This window comes from Pan paniscus, chromosome 2 (assembly GCF_029289425.2).
Source record: "Pan paniscus chromosome 2, NHGRI_mPanPan1-v2.0_pri, whole genome shotgun sequence".
In the NCBI taxonomy this organism is placed as follows: domain Eukaryota; kingdom Metazoa; phylum Chordata; class Mammalia; order Primates; family Hominidae; genus Pan; species Pan paniscus.
Genome location: NC_085926.1, coordinates 52,565,624 through 52,580,439, shown reverse-complemented (window position 1 = coordinate 52,580,439; position 14,816 = coordinate 52,565,624). Strand labels below are relative to the sequence as shown.

The 14,816-nt window shown below is 41.4% G+C and overlaps 1 protein-coding gene across 50 annotated transcripts in view; it reads left to right on the top strand.

Moving 5' to 3' along the window:
- The window catches only part of PBRM1 (polybromo 1), a 139,352-nt gene that overhangs the window by 99,140 nt on the left and 25,396 nt on the right, over window positions 1-14,816 (top strand). For all 50 annotated transcript variants that reach the window (XM_057301822.2, XM_057301797.2, XM_057301818.2 and 47 more), the window contains 2 exons: window positions 6,363-6,508; window positions 8,858-9,015. In XM_057301822.2, the coding sequence (XP_057157805.1) occupies window positions 6,363-6,508; window positions 8,858-9,015 (304 nt within the window). The remainder of the gene's footprint in view (window positions 1-6,362; window positions 6,509-8,857; window positions 9,016-14,816) is intronic.

Sequence of the window (14,816 nt, the reverse complement as noted above, 5' to 3'; positions counted from 1 at the left end):
ATTGCAGTCCAGCCTGGGCAACAAGAGTGAAACTCTGTCTCAAAAAATAAATAAATAAATAAATGTGGAAGAAATGTAAAGACTGTATATTTCTGCTAATAAATTTGAAAACCTAAATAAAATGGCTAATTGTCTAGGATATTACAAATTACCAAAATGGAATCAAGAAGAGATATAATACAGAATGTACAACAACATGAAGAAATTTTTTAAAGTATCATAGAACTGACCCCAAAGAGTACTGAGGTCAGACAGTTCCATAGGTGACTTTTTCTTTAAGGGACCTATGATTATTATACTGTTGAAGCTGTTTCAGAGCAGGGAGAACAAGAAATTTCCAGTTTGTTTTGCAAAGCCAAGATAATCTTGATTTCACAACCTGAAAAATAAAAACAAAAAACTGCAACTCAGTCTTATTCATGTATATTGATGCAAAAATTACTTGGGGGAAAAAGTAAGTGAAATCAAATTACTTCTTTGAGAACAACATGACCAAGAAGTGGGAATTCATTCTAAGAAAGCAAGAATTGTTCAAAGTTAGGGAGATCTTTAAATTTCATTCATTATTCCATTAGATCAAAGGAAAGATTATTTGGTAGAGAACCCATCTTGATTTTTTTAAAGACTTTCAATAGGTATTTCTTCTAGTGTAATTTTTTTTTTAATTCATATTTGTGTCTCAAGCCTGAAGCCTATAAAACAAATTCCTTTTTAAAGTTACACACTGAACAAAGGGGCTTACTGTTCTAGTGTTACTTAATATTTTTTGAAATTAGCCAATGTAGTTAGATAAACAAAAGCAGTAAAAATATTGACAATAAAGAAGCAAGAGGGCAGGCGTGTTGGCTCATACCTGTAATCCTAGAACTTTGGGAGGCCAGGGCAGGTGGATCGCTTGAGTCCAGGATTTTGAGACTAGCCTGGGAATCATGGTGAAACCCCATCTCTACAGAAAGTACAAAAATTAGCCAGGCATGGTAGCACATGCCTGTAGACCCAACCACTTGGATGGCTGAGATGGGGGTATCCCATGAGCCCAGGAGGTAGAGGCTGCAGTAAATTGTGATTGCACCACTGCACTCCAGCCTGGTCAACAGAGCAAGACCGTCTCAAAAAAAAAAAAAAAGCAAGAATACTTTTTTGCAGATAATTGGGGGAAATTAACTGAAAAGGTTGGAAACAGAAAATTTAGCAAATAGAAATTTCAAAATCCATATGTAAATGAGTAGTCTTCATATATAAACTAGTAAGACTTTTGAAAGTAAAGTGTTGAATACACTTTAGCAACTGTTAGAAAAATCTTATGGAAGAAAATATCCATTTCACACTAACAACAAATTAAGAAATAACCTTAACAAGGAATATATAGAACCTCTAGGAAAAAAATTTACTGAAGGACATAAAAGACTTGCATAGATTGTTTTTGAAACTTGACAAAATTATTCTAGCATTCTTATTAAGAATAAATATGTGACAGTTACCAGAAAACAAGGGGGGGAAAAGGGTATGAAAGAGAGCTTTGCCCTTTGATAGTGAACTGAGGGATTTTTTTTAATTTAAAAATTAGAGCTTTGCCGTGCCAGATGTATTACATTTTATAAAACTACAGTTAAAAAACAAAATTAAAACCCAGTACAGTGTCACACGCCTGTAATCCCAGCATTTTGGGATGCCAAGACAAGTGGATCAGTTGAAGCCAGGAGTTCCAGACCACCCTGGGCAACATAGCAAGACCTTGTCTCTACAGAAAATTTTTAGAATTTTATTTAATTTAGAAAACAGTCATTTACGTATAATTTTTTTTCAATAATAAATTTGGAATAGACGAGGATTTTCTGTTCATTATATAAAACCATTGATCATTTTATTGATTTATGATTGAAAATACAAGGTTAATAAAACAGTCTAGGGTTACTGTTTCTAATATACAAAGAGCTCTTTAGGGTCTAGGGGGGAAAGTAGGACTACAAAAATGAGCAGAGGCCCAAATAGATAATTTACAGAAAGAAGGCAGCAAAAAACATGTATTAGTTAACCTAATAGTTTGTATAATACCTAACAGGATGGCAAGAGTTGAAAAGACTGATAATATGTGTAGCCTGGTATAGGATGAGACCACACACACTTTTCTCCTATTGGTGTTTTTTTTTTTTTTTTTTTTAGATGGAGTCTCACTGTTGCCCAGGCTGAAGTGCGGTAGCGTGATCTCAGCTCACTGCAACGTCCGCCTTCCTGGGTTCAAGTGATTCTGCTGCCTCACCCTCCTGAGTGGCTGGGATTGCAGGTGTGCACCACCATACCTAGCTAATTTTTGTATTTTTAGTAGAGACAGGGTTTCACCATGTTGGCCAGGCTGGTCACAAACTCCTGACCTCTGATGATCCGCCTGCCTCGGCCTCCCAAAGTGCTAGTATTACAGGTGTGAGCCACCGCCCCCACCCCTATTAGTGTCTTTTTTTTTTTTTGAGATGGAGTCTCGCTCTGTCCCCAAGGCTGGAGTGCATTGGCGTGATCTCAGCTCACTGCAAGCTCCATCTTCCGGGTTCACAACATTCTCCTGCCTCAGCCTCCTGAGTAGCTGGGACTACAGGCGCCCACCACCACGCCCGTCTAATTTTTTGTATTTTTAGTAGAGATGGGGTTTCATCGTGTTAGCCAGGATGGTCTCGATCTCCTGACCTCATGATCCGCCCGCCTCGGCCTCCCAAAGTGCTGGGATTACAGGTGTGAGCCACCGTGCCCGGCCCGGTGTCTTTGACCCAGCAGTTTGATGGCAAAGAATATGCTCCAATGGTAGTACTCAAACAGGTGCTCCGAAAGATTCTCCGTAAGAGGCGACATCATGGGGCTGGGAAAGAATGTGATTTTTTATATTTTATCAGTATAGGAATGTGTTGGAATCATAAAATAATTTCTTTTAAAAGCAGAATTATCCGGTCGGGTGCAGTGGCTCACACCTGTAATCCCAGCACTTTGGGAGGCTGAGGAGGTTGGCGTGGTGGCAGGTGCCTATAATCCCAGTTACTTGGGAGGCTGAGGCAGGAGAATCACTTGAACCCAGTAGGTGGAGGCTGCAGTGAGCTGAGATCACGCCACTGCATTCCAGCCTAGGCAACAGAGCGAGACTCCATCTGAAAAAAAAAAAAAAAAGAATTATCAATGGAAGTCAGCATGATAATTAACTTAGATTTCTTACCTGGTATTTAGAAGTCTCTAGGAACTCTCTGTATATGAGTTACTTGGTCTTTTTTGGTCTCATATCTTTATTTCAATATTATATGACCAAGACAGGTCATTCAGGAGCTTTTTTTTTTTTTTTTGAAACGGAGTCTCGCTCTGTCGCCCAGGCTGGAGTGCAGTGGCGCAGTCTCAGCTCACTGCAGCCTCCACTTCCCAGGTTCAAGTGATTCTCCTGTCTTAGCCTCCTGAGTAGCTGGGACTACAGGCATGTGCCACCATGCCCGGCTGTTTTTGTATTTTTAGTAGAGATGGATTTCTACCATATTGGTCAAGCTGGTCTTGAACTCCTGACCTCAGGTGACCCACCCACCTCACCTTCCCAAAGTGCTGGGATTACAGGTGAGAGCCACTACTCCCGACCGGAACTTTTTTAAAGAATAACTTTAGGCCGTGCTCGGTGGCTCATGCCTGTAATCCCATCACTTTGGGAGGCTGAGGTGGGCAGATCACAAGGTCAGGAGATCACGACCATCCAGGCCAGCATGGTGAAACCCTGTCTCTACTAAAAATACAAAAATTAGCCAGGCGTGGTGGCACGTGCCTGTAATCTCAGCTTCTCGGGAGGTTGAGGCGGGAAAATCACTTGAACCCAGGAGGGAGAGGTTGCAGTGAGCCGGGATTGCGCCACTGCACTCCAGCCTGGAGACAGAGGGAGACTCCGTATCAAAAAAAAAAAAAAAAGAATTACTTTAGAATAGAACCCATTCCTTAAAGGAAAAGGTATTGTTAATCTCATGGGTTGTTTTATTCACAGCTTCCATTCTTTCAGATGTCCCTTGCCTGTCATGTATATGGAACCTCTCTGATTCTTTTTTTTTTTTTTGAGACAGAGTCTGCCCAGGTTGGAGTATAGCGGCACAATCTCGGCTCACTGCAACCTCCGCCTCATGAGTTCAAGCAATTCTTGTGTCTCAGTTTTCCAAGTTCCTAGGACTACAGGCGCGCACCATCATGCCTGGCTAATTTTTGTATCTTTAATAGAGATGGGGTTTTACCATGTTGGCCAGTCTGGTCTCGAACTCCTGGCCTCAAGTGATCCGCCTGCCTTGGCCTTCCAAAGTGCTGGGATTACAGGCGTAAGCCACCACTCCCGGCCTTCCCTCATTCTTAATGATTTTCCAAGAATACCATTTCAGTATCACATTTGAAGTCATAAAGATCAGAATGTTAAATTATTTGGACATTGTGAAGGAGGAATTTTTTTAAGTGTGAAGTTTGAAGTATCCTCAGGAAGATGCTATAGAAAACTTGGGAGGCTTTGGAGTTTCCTCAGCTTATATATGTTTTGGAGTTAATATATTTATAACATCTAGCCTTGTGCCGATTATCAGCTAGGTTCTCAGTAAATGATGCTTCTTCTTTACCATCTTTACATTAGTGAGAAGTATCTTCTTTTTGCTTTTTCTTTTTTAGTCAGGACTATAAAACAACAGTAATAATGATGTCTGTTAAGTGGTTTTTATGAGTTAGGCATTTTTCTATGTACTTGAGCATGGATTATGTCACTTAAGCTTTGTAAACAACCCTATCTGGTGGCCACACTATCATTATCTTCATTTCACAAATGAGGAAACTAAGGCATAAGAGGTCAAATAATTTGCCCAAAGCCATAGCAGTCATTAGGTGACAGATGCTGTAATTTATTAAAAAACAGAGCATGTTTGGCTGGGCGCAGTGGCTCACGCCTGTAATCCCAGCACTTTGGGAGGCCAAGGCGGGTGGATCACGAAGTCAGGAGATCAAGACCATCCTGGCTAACACAGTGAAACCCCGTCTCTACTAAAAATACAAAAAAAAAATTAGCTGGGCGTGGTAGCGGGTGCCTGTAGTCCCAGCTACTCCAGAGGCTGAGGCAGGAGAATGGCGTGAACCCGGGAGGCGGAGCTTGCAGTGAGCCGAGATCACGCCACTGCACTCCAGCTTGGGCGACAAAGCAAGACTATGTCTCAAAACAACAACAACAACAACAACAAAAGCATGTTTATATCACAGAGGCTATGCTATTCCTTTCCATGTTGGAATAAATCAAAATAGTAAAAATTTTAGATCTATCAGTTGTTTTTTGTGGTTTGTTTTCTTTTGTTTGAGATAGGGTCTCATTCTGTTTCCTAGGCTGGAGTGCAATGGCACGATCTCAGCTCACTGCAAACTCCAATTCCCAGGCCCAAGCAATCTTCCTACCTCAGCCTCCCAAGTAGCTGTGAATACAGGCGCATGTCACCAAAGACAGCTAATTTTTAAATTTTTTTGGAAATGAGATCTCACTGTATTGCCCAGGCTGGTCTTGAACTCCTGGCTCAAGCAGTCCTCCCACCTTGTCCTCCCAGTGTGCTGGGATTATGACATAAGCCACTGTGCCTGGCCTAAATCTTATCAATTGTTAATGTTAAGACATTAAGGGAGCCCAGTAAATGTGATAGAGAGGAAGCTTGTATAGAATTTGCCCCTTACACTATAGTAATGCATGAATGAGTCTGCTTTTAAATACCGATAAATCCTCTCCAGTTTTTTTGTTTGTTTCTAAAGGCAGTGGGAATTGAGAGCAGGAGGGAGACAGGATAAAAGCATCTTGGGATAATATTGTTTTATGAAAATTAACTAGAAATTTAAAATAGATACTTGATAAGTCTTCATTTATTTCAATCTAATTGTTTTGTTTCCTAGCCTCCTTCAGAGTTTCTCTTTATGTTTTTTTGTTTGTTTGTTTTAATTTACTTTTTTCTTGAGACAGGGTCTTGCTCTGTCGCCCAGGCTGGAGTACAATGGCATGATCCTAGCTCACTGTAGCCTCGACCTCCTGAGCTCGAGTGATCTACCCACCTCAGTCTCTTTGAGTAGCTGGGACTACAGGCGTGCGCTACCATGCCCGACTAATTTTTTATTTTAATTTCTTTCTTCAGTTGAGACAAGGTCTCACTATGTTGCCCAAGCTGGTCTCAAACTCTTGGGCTCAAGCGATCGTCCTGCCTTGGCCTCCCAAAATGCTGGGATTACGTGAGCCACGTAACCAGTGGTGGTTTTTTCTTTTAAGTTAATGTGAAAGAAAAGTCTGCTTTCGTTTCTTACCTTCTCTATTCCTTGATTATCAACTACCTTTCTTCAGCCAGTTTTCTTTACAACAGGAAAAAGAAGATGTCCCTGTGGAAATGTCCAATGGTGAACCAGGTTGCCACTACTTTGAGCAGCTCCATTACAATGACATGTGGCTGAAGGTTGGCGACTGTGTCTTCATCAAGTCCCATGGCCTGGTGCGTCCTCGTGTGGGCAGGTGAGTGTCATTGAATTAGGGAAGATGAGGTTGAATCTGAGAAATTTGGAACCAGTAGAAATTAATCACCCTTCGGATGAAGACAAAAGTCCTTCCCCTGGCAGTTTCTCCAGCTTCTTCTCACACCATGTTCCCCTCCAACCACACTTTCTTCCTTAAATTATCCCTTTGGGCTCTTTTGTTTTCTTCCACTATTTACAGAACTTTCAGCTCAGAAATCTCCCTGCCTACTTCATACAGTAAACTCCTTTAGCATAAATTTGAAGTGACACTTTCTTAAAAGGAAGTCTTTCCTGTCCACTGCAGACTGGGTTAAGTCTCCCTGTTGCACACTCTCAAAGCACCACATATTTCCTTCTCCTTAGCGTATATATCACATATCGGTGTTCATTGTGTTATTGTCAGGTTTCACCCTTGTATTCCCTGCTCAAATCATAGTGCATGAAACATAGTAGGGCCTCAGATATTTGATGAACAAGTAAATGACAAAAGGATGACAGTATGGTTGAATGGCAAACACAGCAGAGTCTAGTATAGGGTTGGGTAGGAGAGGATAGTGGCTAAGAACAGTAGTTCATTCCCTGAGTCCCAGCTCTGTTAGTTGTAGGTCCTTAGGTGAATGATTTAGCCCTCTAGGCTTCAGTTTATATCTGTTCATCATTCAGTAAGCATTTATTATACCTACTATTTACCAGCCTCTGTGGATACATTAGTGAATAAAACAGACAAATATTCTTATTCCTGGGGAGCTTTTTTCTAGTGTGAAGACAAACAACATCTTGAATAAGTAAAGTGTATAGTATGTTAGGTCATGATACATGCCGTAGAAAAAATAGAGCAGAACAAGGGGAGAAGGGGGTCCCATGGTCAGAGCAGGGAGAATGGTTTATATAGGCCTCACTGAGAAGTCGGCAGCTGAACCAACACTTGAAGAAACTGAGAAAGTGAATAATGTGAATATCCAGGGAGAAAGGATTCCAGGCAGTGGGAACAGCCAGTATAAACACCTGAGGAGAAACATGCCAGGCCTGTTTGTTAGTAGGAGAGTGAGCCATTAATGAGTTAGTAAGAGATAAGTGCCAGGGGTAGGGTGCATATCACATAGGGCCTCAGAGACCATTATAGGGATTTGGGTTTTTACTGAGTTAATGGAGTGCCATCGATTGTTTCAAGCACAGAGTGACATTTGGTTTAGATCTTAATAGGATTGCTCTGCCTATTGGTTGTTGAGAATAGACTGTAAAAAGTCAAGGCAGAAGCAAGGAGATCCACCGCCTAGGATGCTGTTGCAATTATCCAGGCAAGAACAATCATGCTTCAGACCAGGATGATTGCAAAAGATAGTATTTTGAAGGTCAAATTAATAGTATTCTTGATAAATGGAGTGTGGGGTCCGAGAAAGATAAAAAAGTCAAGGATGACTCCTGTGTGTAAGCCTGAGGAACAGGAAGGGTGCAGTTACCATTAACTGAAATAAGTATGATACTTCAGGTCAGGAATCACGATAATATGGAGCAATAATAATGTCAGCTTTATGGGTTAGTTGTCAAGAATAATGGCTTTCATCAAATTCTGAAGGGGTGAAGGGGCACTAGATTTTTTTTTTTTTTTTTTTTCGAGACAGTGTCTGGTTCTGTCACCTAGGCTGGAGTGCAGTGGCATGATCTTGGCTCACTGCAACCTCCACCTCCTGGGCTCAAGCCATCTTCCCACCTCAGCCTCCCAAGTAGCTGGGACTATAGGTGCACACTGCCAGGGCTGGCTAATTTTTGTATTTTTAGTGGAGATGGGGTTTCACCATGTTGTCCAGGCTGGTCTTGAACTCCTGAGCTCACGTGATTCGCCCTCCTTGGCCTCCCAAAGTGCTGGGATTACAGGCGTGAGCCCCTGGGCCCAGCCAGGGATATTAGATCTTGACCTTCAAAAAGATTATAAACCACTGTCTTAAAGGAATGTCTGCCACTCATGTGATCTGACCCCAAATATTGATGTTTTATGTCTTTGTTTGGTTCACAAGTCCAATGACAAATGCTTAGTTCTGTTTTCATCATGAACGTCTCAGGAAGAAAACCTGGTCATTAGATAAAACTATTAAGTTTTGTGCCTTGATATTAAGTTAAAAAATTTTTTTCACTTGGAAAAATAGCCAAATGTTCCTTTCTCTTTTTCTAAGTATCTTTTCATGTGTTTAATGGGGGAAAAAATTAATGAAGTTGTCTTACCAAAACAGCCAGTGAAACTCCTCTGAATGGTACACATTACTAAGTTTTTGGTTAATGGGATTTTTGTTAGATTAATCCTTCAAGAAGGAAACTATTTTAATGTAATTTATATATTTTCCTCCCCAAGAATTGAAAAAGTATGGGTTCGAGATGGAGCTGCATATTTTTATGGCCCCATCTTCATTCACCCAGAAGAAACGGAGCATGAGCCCACAAAAATGTTCTACAAAAAAGAAGTATTTCTGAGTAATCTGGAAGAAACCTGCCCCATGACATGTATTCTCGGTAGGTATTTGTGCTTTTTTATTTAATCGTGTTTATTCCATCAAAATTGATGGAATACTACTTCTATGGGGCACTGTTCTAGGTGTTAGGTATAGAGCAGTGCCCAAATCCAAATCTCTGTTCTCTTATGTTGGGGCAGAGGTTGGGGAGTCAGTTGATAAATTAAAAAATAAATATATAGAATATCAGGTGGTAATTAGGACACAACCAAACCTTTCACCTCAGCCTTCCAAGTCGCTGGGACTATAGGCATGCACCACCGCACTGAGCTAATTTTTGAAAGATAGTTTTCCTAGATATAGAATTCTCCATTGATAGTTTTTTTTGTTCATGTCTTTCATCAGATTTGGGGAGTTTTTGGCCATTTCTTCAAATATTCTTTCTGCTCCTTTCTCTGCTTCCTTCAGGAACTCCCATTATACTTAACGTTGGTACATTTAATGGTGCCTCACAGGTCTCTCAGACTCTTCATTTTTCTTTACCTTTTTTTTCCTTTCTGCTCCTCAGACTGGATAACTTCAAATGGCCTGTCTTCAGGTGCATTCATCCTCTGCCTGCTCAAATCTTCTGTTGAACCCTTCTAATAAATTTTTCATTTCAGTTATTGTACTTTTCAGCCCCAGAATTTAGTTTTTATAATTTGTCTCTTCATTTATATTCACTATTTGCAATGACATTTTACTGGTTTCCTTTAGATCTTTGAGTATATTTAAAACAGTTGATTTAAGGCTAGGCATGGTGGCTCATGCCTGTAATCCCAGCACTTTGGGAGGCCGAGGCGGGTGGATCACCTAAGGTCGAGAGTTTGAGAACAGCCTGCCAACATAGTGAAACCTTGTCTCTGCTAAAAAAAAAAAAAAAAAAAAAAAAAAAAAAAAAAAAATTATTTGGGCATGGTGGCACATGTCTGTAATCCTAGTTACTCTGGAGGCTGAGGCAGAGGCAGAAGCAGAGGCAGAGGCAGAGGCAGAGGCTGCAGTGAGCCAAGATCACGCCACTGCACTCTAGCCTGGATGACAGAGCAAGACTGTCTCAAAAAAAAAAAAAAAAAAAAAAAGACAGTTGATTTAAAGTATGTGTTTAGTAAATCCAGTGTCTGGAATTTCTCAGGAACAATTTCTGTTCATTTTGTTTTTTCTTATGAATGGGCTGTGCCTTCTTGTTTCTTTGCATGCCTGATAATTTTTTGTTGAAAACTGCTCATTTTGGGTATTATAACGTGATAACTCTGGAAATCAGATTCTCCCCATCCTCAGGCTTTGTTCTTAATACTTATTATAGGTTATGGTTGTTTGTTCAGTGACTCTTCTAAACGTTTGTTTGTTTGTTTGTTTGTTTGGTTTGTTTTAAAGATTGTATTTTTGGCTGGGCACAGTGGCTCACACCTTTAATCCCAGCACTTTGGGAGGCTGACATGGGCAGGTGGCTTGAGCCCAGGAGTTCGAGACCAGCCTGGGCAAGATGGCGAAACCCTGTCTCTACAAAAAAATACAGAAATTATCCAGGTGTGGTGGTCTATACCCATGGTCCCAGCTACTCAGGAGGCTGAGGTGGTAGGATCACTTGAGCCCAGGGAGGTCGAGGCTGCAGTGAGCCATGATCATGCCACTGCACTCCAGCCTGGGCAACAGAGTGAGACCCTGTCTCAAAAAATAAAAGATTTTTGTTGTTGTTGTATATGGTTACTACAGTCTCTGTTCTATAAGCTTAGTGATCAGCCAGTGATTTGACAGAGGTTTTCGTAAATACGTGGAGCCAATAAAACCATAAAACTCCCAGTCTTCACTGCTGACTTCTCTGCGTATGGTGGAGCACACCTTCAACACTCAGCCATGCAGATTACAACTCTGCTTTGCCTTTACTTCCTACTTGTGCAGAGCTTGAAGGTCAGCCAGAAATGAGATCTTAGGGCCTTCTTAGGTCCTTTCTGAGCATGTACACTACTGTTGGCATGTGTGTGGCCTTCTAGGCTCCCAGGAATGTGTGGAAACTTTTCAAAACCCTTATTGGCCAAAGCATCTCACTCCTCATCTTTTCCTCTGAGGCCTTTTTTCATATCTACTGTTGGTCCTGACTGATACCCTTTGCCCCAGCCGGCAACAGCTGGTTCATTTGACTTTAAATGTGCTGTGATTTGAATGTTTGTGCCCCCTTCGAAATTCATGACTTAAAGTGTAATCCCTAGTGCAACAGTGTTGGGAAGTGGGGACTTTTAGGAGATGTTTAGGTCATGAGGGCTTGTCCTCGTGAATACAATATTGCTTTTATAAAAAGGGCTCATGTAAATGGGTCTGCTCTGTCTGAATGGGTTTGCTGTCTCTTATACTCTTGCCCTCTGCCTTCTGAAATATGATGACATAGCAAGAAAGCCCTTGCCAGATGCTGGCACCTTTATCTTGGACTTTCCAGCCTCCAGAACTGTGAGAAAACTGTTCTTTATAAATTACCCAGTCTGTGGTATTCTGTTATAGCAGCACAAACAAACTAAGACAAAATGTTTTTGACAAAAAAACTTTAGACACTTCTCCACCGAGGGAATTCCAAGTTAAGCACAATAAAGGCAAGCACTTTGCATTAGTGTTCAGAAAGCTGCCTGACAGGTCAAAACAGATGACCACAGTTCTTGGAGCATAGAGCTGTTTTGCTTCCTCTATCACCACAGTCTTACACCAGGAATAGAGGCTGCCATCTTCAAGGCTGCCACTGAGACAGAAAGTAAGGAATGGAGTGAGGGTAAGTTAAAATGCTACAGAGCTTTCCTGCCAAGTTTCAGTCACTTTTTTTCTTAATTAAGCATTTGCTTGGTTGCTGTAAACCTTTGACTATCTTACAGAATTCCAATAAAGTTTATTCTGCTTTTTTCACTGTTTCTATGAAGTAATGGCCCTTAGAGCTCGCTACTCCTCCATATTCACTGACATAACTTGGAGTAATTTCTTTCTAAAGATGCCTGTTAGAATGTGTTACATTCTGGCCGGGCATGGTGGCTCATGCCTGTAATCCCAGTACTTTGGGAGGTTGAGGCAGGCAGATCACCTGAGATTAGGAGTTAAGAGACCAGCCTGGCCAACGTGGTGAAACCCCATCTTTACTAAAAATACAAAAATTAGCCGGGCGTGGTGGTGTGCACCTGTAATCCCAGCTACTAGAGAGGCTGAGGCAAGAGAATTGTTTGAACCCGAGAGGTGGAGGTTGCAGTGAGCTGAGATCAAGCCACTGCACTCCAGCCTGGGTGACAGAGCAAGAGACTCTATGTAACAAAAAGAAAGAAAGAAAGAAAGAAAATGTGTTGCATTCTACAGTTTATCTACCAGTTTTATATCCAGGATCTCATTTAATTTTCAACATGACCCTGGAAGAAAGATGCTGATATTGTCAGAAAGGTGAAGTTACTACCCAGGGAGTGGGCCAGAACTAAAACCTAGGTTTTCCTAATTCTTCTTTAGTTAGTCTACAGCTAGCTGGCACACTTTTGAGAATTAAAGGACAACAGGCATACAATGAAATATAAGTAACTTCATCTTGAGATAAAACCCAAAAGAAAATGCATCTAGTAATCACAAAGTGGGATTTCAGCCTAGCTTGTGGAATTCACTGTCCCCAGCCTCCAAGGAAAAAGGGTTTTGTTATATAAGCTTTAGAGAATTTATAATTTCATTGTATTAACTCTAACCACTATTAAATGTAAATCATATTTTTGCACTTTTTTGTGTCTCTGAAATAGAAGTTTTGAAGATAATTAGATGAGGTGTATCATTTTTTCATCTTCTGTTACATACAAAGAAGGAGACAATCCTGTTTTTCCAACGGTTATGTTCTTTTTTCAGTTTCGTTGAAGAATTGTTTTCATTTACTTAAACAGTAATCAAGCTGGGCACAGTGGCTCACGCCTATAATCCCAGCACTTTGGGAGGCTGAGGCAGGTGGATCACTTGAGATCAGGAGTTCAAGACCAGCCTGGCCAACATGGTAAAACCCCATCTCTACTAAAAATACAAAAAAAAATTAGCCAGCTGTGGTGGCGCATTCCTGTAATCCCGGCTACTCAGAGGCTGAGGGAGGAGAATTGCTAGAACCTGTGAGGGAGAGGTTGCAGTGCGCTGAGATCACTCCACTGGATTCCAGCCTGAGTGACAGGGTGAGACTCCGTCTCAAAAAAAAAAAGAACTTAAGCAGTAATCAGATGGCCACATCTGGCAGACAGTACCTCTACCCTTAACCCCTTAGGTGATAAAATTTCCAGGAACCTGGGCTCTTGAAACATTCCAATTCCTAATTTATTTGCAGGTTTTGTTCCCTTCACAGTAGATTTTTATAACGTTTCATTAATTTAAAAACTGTCCTCAGTAAGGCAAGGAAGATAAAAGATCTAAAGATTTGAAAGGAAAAACAAAAGGGCCTTTTTTTTTTTTTCCAAAAACATTAGGTATGTAGAAAATCCAAGAGATATTCAGATAAACTATTAAAATTAGTAAATGAAAATATGAAGTTTTTTTTGTTTTGTTTTGTTTTTTTTGAGACGATCTCGCTTTGTTATCCAAACTGGAGTGCAATGGTACAATCATAACTCACTGCAGCCTCCAACTCCTGGGTGCAAGCAATCCTCCCATCTCAGCCTTCCAAGTAGCTGGGACTATAGGGATGTACCACCACTCCCAGCTAATTTTTTTTTTTTTTTTTTTTTTTTGTGGAGATGAGGTATCCCTCTTGCTCAGGCTGGTCTCAAACTCCTGGCCTCAAGCATCCTCCCTGCTCAGCCTCCCCGAAAGTGCTGGGATTATAGGCATGAGCTACCTTACCTGGCCCCAATATTTCTATTTCTGTATCTGTATCCCATCAGTGAGCAATTAGAAAATTATTACCATTTGCATTCAATACCTAGGAATACATCTTTTTTTTTTTTTTTTTTTTTTTTGAGATGGAGTTTCGCTCTTGTTGCCCAGGCTGGAGTGCAATGGTGCAATCTCGGTTCACCGCAGCCTCCACCTCCTGGGTTCAAGCTATTCCCCTGCCTCAGCCTCCTGAGTAGCTGGGACTACAGGCATGCGCCACCACGCCAGGATAATTGTTTGTATTTTAGTAGAGACGGGGTTTCACCATGTTGGCCAGGATGGTCTTGATCTCCTGACCTCGTGATCCACCTTCCCCAGTCTCCCAAAGTGCTGGGATTACAGGCATGAGCCACCACGCCTGGCCAATCTTTTTTTTTTTTTTTTTTTTTTTGGAGACAGAGTCTCGTTCTGTCGTCCAGGCTGCAGTGCAGTGGCACGATGTCGGCTCACTGCAACCTCCACCTCCTGGGTTCAAGCGATTCTCCTGCCTCAGCCTCCCGAGCAGCTGGGACTACAGGCATGTGCCACCATGCCCAGCTAATTTTTGTATATTTAGTAGAGACAGCATTTCACCATGTTGACCAGGATGGTCTCGATCTCTTGACCTTGTGAGGCGCCTGCCTCGGCCTCCCAAAGTGCTGAGATTACAGGCGTGAGCCATGGCACCCGGCCAGGAATAAATCTTTAAAAGATAGCCAACGTGGTAGCTCATGCCTGTAGTCCCAACACTTTGAGAGGCCAAGATGGGAGAGTCGCTTGAGACCAGGAGTTCAAGACCAGCCTGGACAACAGAAGGAAACTCTACCAAAAAAAAAAAAAAAAAAACGAAGAAACAAAGATGTGTAGGGCACCTGCACACGCACATGCACACATGCGCGCACACACACACAACTATAAGAAAATTATTGAGAAATTGAAGACATAAGTAAATGAAAGTTATCCATCATATTTATAGCTGGAAAATTCAAT